Here is a 6,000-nt window from a genome sequence, read left to right on the forward strand (position 1 = left end):
AGCTAACACAAAATGGTCCAGCTGTGTTGAACTTCCTTTGTCGTATACCTCTCAGGGGCCTGAGAGTCTCCACCTAAACTCTGAGTCGATTAACTGTGACGATGGGAAACTGCAGCGTTTCCAGTTCCAGAAAGGCTCATCAGAGTTTCTAATAAGCTGAAATAAATTTGCCAGTACAAAATTATAGAAATCCTGGTGTGAGGTTTGGTATCTGTAGCAGTCATAACCTTACAAATAAGATGATGATGCTGGCATTCATACAGCTGTGTTAGAAACCCACATATAGTCACTCCAATGGTCAACAGGACGAGCAGGGGAGCAACTGAAGGCTGAATGCAAGCTAAAGAAAGAGTTTTACAAATCAAGTCAAGCTCGTCCTCCGTTACTGACTCGCGATGCCGATAGAAGAATCCCAGCTGATGGGTTTTCATGATGAAATAGGTTCCCAGCCTTAATATACATCATCATTGTGTAATTGCACTGTGCTGATCCATAACACATGGATGTATGAAACATGTCGCCCGTTGGTTTGTGAAGACTCGTTTCGAAGTGTTCTGAAACTGGACGTGAGAGGCGTCAGTCCAGGAGTGACCGAGCCCACACGTCAGTCCGGACAGTGACTGGCCATTAAAACAGCTGCAGGTTAAAGTCCTGGAATCTGTTGGTGTTTACAGGTGTGATATGAATCGACTCGGTACCATTATCAGTCAGAAAGGAAGGTTAAAGTCAAACACCCTCCTGCAGTGGAAGGTGAGCGCAGGGCAATCACAGTTCAGCTCATGGCGATGTAAGCTTCATCATGCTCCTCTCTCTCATCACATCACTCTTAACATGGATGTGTCATTTAAATGGTAAAACTGGGAATGAATTATTCAGCAGTCTGAGTCTCTCACGGCTACATTTTCATGATATGTTTTATGACGGATACGATCCTCTTCCTGGCAAAGGTCGGCATGAGGGGACCTTTGTCAGGACTCGGCAGCGTATAAAGTGAAGGACGTGTTGTGTTTTTTCTCTGTTGCAGGGTGGTCGGTGGATTTGAGACTCTCACAGCCATGGAGAACGTGGAGAGCGATGCCAAAACAGACAAACCAAAGGTATGAAGCAGTGAGGTATAAGGTTGGCTTTTGCTTGTAAATGTATGAAAAGACGTATCACTCCTCAGGTTTGTTGTATGTCAGATTTTTTACATGTTAAATGGTTGAGCTGTAGTTTTAAAATGAGTTAAAGTTTCTGGATTGGAAACATTAAAAGCAGCTGAGGAGAACAAGACTCCACCGTCATGCCACGGATACACAGATCATCTGAAGGTCAGATACCAGGACTAGAAACGATGCAGGGAGAGTTCTGTTTAACGTAGTAAACAGCTGTACACAACAAAGAAATCCAGCAGCAGTTTTCCAAGTTTACCTTAAAGTTAAATCAGTGAATAAAATTTTTTGCATTTAATGCTTCAATGTTTGTTCCACAGTCGGAGATCAAGATCATAAGCACGACAGTGTTCGTGGACCCGTATGAAGAAGCTGATGCACAGGTTTGGATTTTTCTCTATGACGTGACTGTGAAACCATAAATATCTTTAAAGTAGAGGCGTTTCAGAGGGAAACAGCTTTGTGCTGTTTTCAAACTTAAGAATTTGTGTTTCTGAGAAGTCTAGAATCCCCTTATCGAGTTTTTAAATGAAAATGCCAACTGTGTAGATAAAGTAGTTCCTGTGGGAGGGGCTTAAGGTGTACAGGCGTGTACAGTGTGGCACTTGGGGGTTGGTTTGCTTGTTGCCCAATAGTGATGGTGCTAACCTCTTGAAAAGTTTGTTCTTTTGAGCAGTTGTAAAAGTTTGTAGTTTTTGTTCAGAACCATCACGCTCTGCCTCGTTTGGCTGGTAAAGATAATTCCCACCTCTGCTCGAGCTCGAGGCCTCTCACACAGTCTGCGCCAGCACTGACCAGCGCCACAGATCACATTGGTTTCCTCTAACGTTCTCCTTCAGATGCCTCAGGATCGAGAAACTCTTGTGGTGCAGAGCTCAGTAAAAAACGATTTAAAAATGATGAGGAGCTTGCTCCTGTTCTCAACAGGCTACCTTCAAGCTTGAAAACTGTAGCCAGCTCTCATCGCCGGTGATGATCCTCGAAAGTCGAGTCAGTTTGAAAAAGAAGCGGACTGTAAACTTCAGAATGTGCAGTGCAAGTAGTCAGCATGGATTTCTAGTCAGCAGTCTAAAAATAGCAGCTGTTTGGACACGACTGAGATGTTGACCTTGAACAGGAGATCGGAGGAATGTAAAGCAGATAAGCTTTTTGATTTTTATAGGTCTGCTCACGGAGTGTCAGGTCACAGCTCTTATATTGACAAACCTGGCAGCCCTGGGTCAGAGTGATTATTCAAGCTATCCTGTGAGTTTTGTGTGGATTTACATGATTTTTGCCTCTCAGATTGCCGCGGAGCGAGAAAAGGAGCTACAGAAGCAGGAGGAGGAGAAACAGCAGGCCAACATCGCCCTGAAGAAAGCCAAGGAGGAGCAGGCGCCAAAAACCTTCAAAGCAGGTGTTGGAAAATACATCAACCCTGCCACAATGTAAGGAACACACGTGAATACAGATGACTACAGTCTCCCCTGTGCTTTTAATGCAGACACGACTCATTCATATGCACCAGCGAGACTATGAAAGCTGCAAGCGCACAAACACGAGTTAAAGAGTGTTTCTTTCCACTCTGTTGACAGAATTTACATTAAAAAGTTGCAGCGTTTTCTCACTGTCTGATGTAAGAGACTAGAGAAAGTGGAAAGCAATGAATGTATGATTACATAGCAGCATAGCAAGAGAGAATGGGAATAGGCATATTGTATGAAATTGCCAATTTTCCCCACAGGGATAATTCAGGGTTATTATCCATAACATATTTTTGATATTCCTTTTGTTTTCACATGTTTTGGCATAATATTTAGAATAACTTTTTATTGCTCAAGTTTTCTGTTCAAATTGCTCAGTCACTGGGTTATAAAACAGATGGATCCAAACAATAGAGTTTTGTCCTCTGGCTCTATTTTATTAGTCCATAAAGGGCCTCTTATGGTGTTTTATGGGATCATTCTTTTGGGGGGTTTTAATCTATCGTGTTAAGCTTTTAACTGTGTTAACATATAATGCGCTTAGTTAAAATTTGAAGAAGCAGTCGTGAGTAGTCGTGCTGCAGCTGTGGTTTGATTTTTGATTTGGATCATAATGTGGCTGAATTTGTTTTTCTTTTTAACTTTGTTTCCACCAGCTGTTTTTTTTTGTTTGTTTGTTTGTTTGTTTGTTTGTTTGTTTTTTGATAGCAAAACGCAGGAGAGACAGGTAAAGGTTTAGGCTATTATATTGCTACCACAAGGTATCAGGATGTCGGTGGTCATCGGTGGTCCCACAGAAGCAGTGGGACGATCAGACTGCGGAGCAGATTCATGTCAGTGTGTGGGACTGTAGCCTGAGGTTTATGACATTAACTGTTATCGTGTCACAGTGGAAAAATAATCAAATGAGTAGTTGAATGAATATTTCTCTCCAGTGTGAATGTTGGATAGAAAGCACTTGTAGAAAAACGTCCATTTACCAGACAAAACGGGACATTTCCTCAGTCTCTAAGGAACCGTTAGAAGCATTAAAACATTTTTAAATGTATTTTCACAATGTACAGACCAATCTGTCAAAGACTGAAGGTACGCCCCACCGCCCCTTTTTTAGGCTGACTTTTACTTTCACTAAGAAGAAATGCCTGAAAATATGAGCCCAGCATGCAGACAAGGACATGCACAACAGAATTTACAAAGAACAGAGTTACAAGAAAGATCAAAGAATTATCTGCAAGAAGCAATATGTAAATGGATCTTCGTGTGTTCATATTCTGCTTCTTTTCTCTCAGAAAACGTTCAGTTGCTGAAGATGAAAGCGGTCCGTCCACCAGCGGCACGGCAGCCAAGAAGTCCAAAGGCAAAACCAGCTTCGGAGACTTCAGCTCCTGGTAGCACTGACACATTCTCAATTTACCAGATTGTATCTTTACTGGTCAGAATGGCAACCAGCAGAATTACTTTTATTCTTTTTTTTTGTGTAATGTTTTTCTTCTCTCAGTAGCATCGGCTTTTTGACAACTATCAATTAAAGCTCCTTTTTTCATAAAGACTGTTTTCTTCATTATTAAAGATAATCTTATCGGTATTTGGATTAAATATCTCACTGATGTTTCGTCCTGGATGGTTTAATAAGTGTTGCTATGCTACTACAGTTAGCTGCTTGCTAGCAACACTGGCATAATTAATTTACAGTGTCTCTAGTAAACAAAAGCTATATGTTTATGGGTTCAGCGGCTAGTTTCACATCTTTATAGAACATGCAAGGTCTCTTAAACAGATCCACCTCTCGTTTGAGTGATGCCTCATTAAACAAGGAGGACTTTACGGCGGCTACGTTCATCTTTTATGTACAGTCTATGCACACATCGTGCAGCACTGGGGTTAAAGGCTGTTTGAATCAGATACAAAATTCAGATATAAAACCCAAAATCGATGAGTCTGTGCAGACATCTCCGCTGAGGCTTCTGCATGGCACAGATGATGAAGTGTATTTAACACGTTTTCAAACCCGACAGTCAGATAGCCTCCTGTGAGCAGCACCCAGTGATAGTGGGGAGGAAGAAGTCACGTTTACCAGCCTACGAAATGTAACTAAAGCATGGTTCAGCTCAGGACTGATGGTGGATATGCAGGTGGCTCATAGAGCAGTGCTCGAGAAGCAGTGTGGAAAAGTCTTTGACCTAATCTTGCAGCATCTAGAGCAGGGGTGGGGGCGAGGGCCGGGCTCCTGCAGGTCTTAGATGTGTCCTTGATCCATCACAGCTGATTTAAATGGTTAAATTACCTCATCAACATGCCTTGAAGTTCTCCAGAGGCCTGGTAATGAACTCATCATTGGATTCAGGTGACCCAGGGTGGGATCTAAAACCTGCAGGACACCGGCCCCTGGGGCCTGGAGTTCCCCACCCTGATCTCGAGCGATGAGCCTCAAAGCTCACTGTACTCAAAAGAAAAAAGCTCTTGTGTGGTTTTTTTTTTTTTCATGTTTTCTGAATTTCATAGTTCATAAAGTTAATATTTTCTAACAAGAAAAAAGGATGGTCCGGTGATTTTCGAGCACTGGGAAGTGCTTCTCTTCACCTCACAAACTCAATAGTTTGATATTTTCTCATTCTGGTTGAAATCACCTCGAAATAATTTTTTCAACAGAGCTTCAGGGTTAGAATCTTTTATTTTTTTATTTTACTTTGACAAAAACCTTATTATTCACTGCTCTCATTCAACAGCACCAAGAAAATGTATGAAAAAATATGTGAAAATACTTTCAGTTCTTGAGTTTTCATTGAACAACACTGAAGGAAACCTCGTTTGTTCTCGTGTTTATAGTTTCGTCTGTATTGATTCATTGTTTTCATGCATTTGAAATAAATGTTCAGAGAGGGCTCCTGTCATCCCTTTTATGTGAGAGCATAATTTGAAAATTACATTTCATACATCCACACAAAGCTTCTATAGAAAACGATCAGATCAGACTAAACCAAAGAAAGATCTGAATTTACTGCCTACAAAGTGACGTTGGATGGATGTTTTCAACACATAACAAGACAACTTGTGACTCTCTATCATTTATATATATATATATATATAACAATTCTGTAACTGTAACTTCGGTCGTTGCTGTGCTTTTTTTGGAAGTCGAATTTCCCAGAGGAACCCACCCGAGGGATTAATAAAGTTCTATCTTATCTTATCTTATCTTATCTTTATTGTTTTGTTTTTTTAGGTCATTTTAAGTTTTTTGGACAAAACCTGAAGAATTTTTTATTTATTTATGTGTTCTTGTTTTTTTCATGCTCTGGTGTTTCCTGACAAATACAGATTCTGCGTTTTTCTTCCATAAATCCGTCTTGTGTTTTAAAATGTTTTAATAGCAGCAAAATCAAAAC

The 6,000-nt window shown here is 40.8% G+C and overlaps 1 protein-coding gene across 1 annotated transcript in view; it reads left to right on the forward strand.

Annotated features, from left to right (window-relative positions):
• The window catches only part of ppil2 (peptidylprolyl isomerase (cyclophilin)-like 2), a 29,834-nt gene extending 24,338 nt beyond the window's left edge, over positions 1-5,496 (forward strand). The window contains exons 17-20 of the mRNA XM_085476435.1: positions 1,025-1,097; positions 1,472-1,534; positions 2,436-2,578; positions 3,904-5,496. Of these exons, the coding sequence (XP_085332561.1) occupies positions 1,025-1,097; positions 1,472-1,534; positions 2,436-2,578; positions 3,904-4,006 (382 nt within the window). The 3' untranslated portion in view covers positions 4,007-5,496. The remainder of the gene's footprint in view (positions 1-1,024; positions 1,098-1,471; positions 1,535-2,435; positions 2,579-3,903) is intronic.
• Positions 5,497-6,000: the final 504 nt, after the last annotated feature.

Source organism: Copadichromis virginalis, linkage group LG12 (genome assembly GCF_057382275.1).
Source record: "Copadichromis virginalis isolate Kocher_CV1m ecotype Utaka linkage group LG12, C_Virginalis_male_GT1.1, whole genome shotgun sequence".
In the NCBI taxonomy this organism is placed as follows: Eukaryota; Metazoa; Chordata; class Actinopteri; order Cichliformes; family Cichlidae; genus Copadichromis; species Copadichromis virginalis.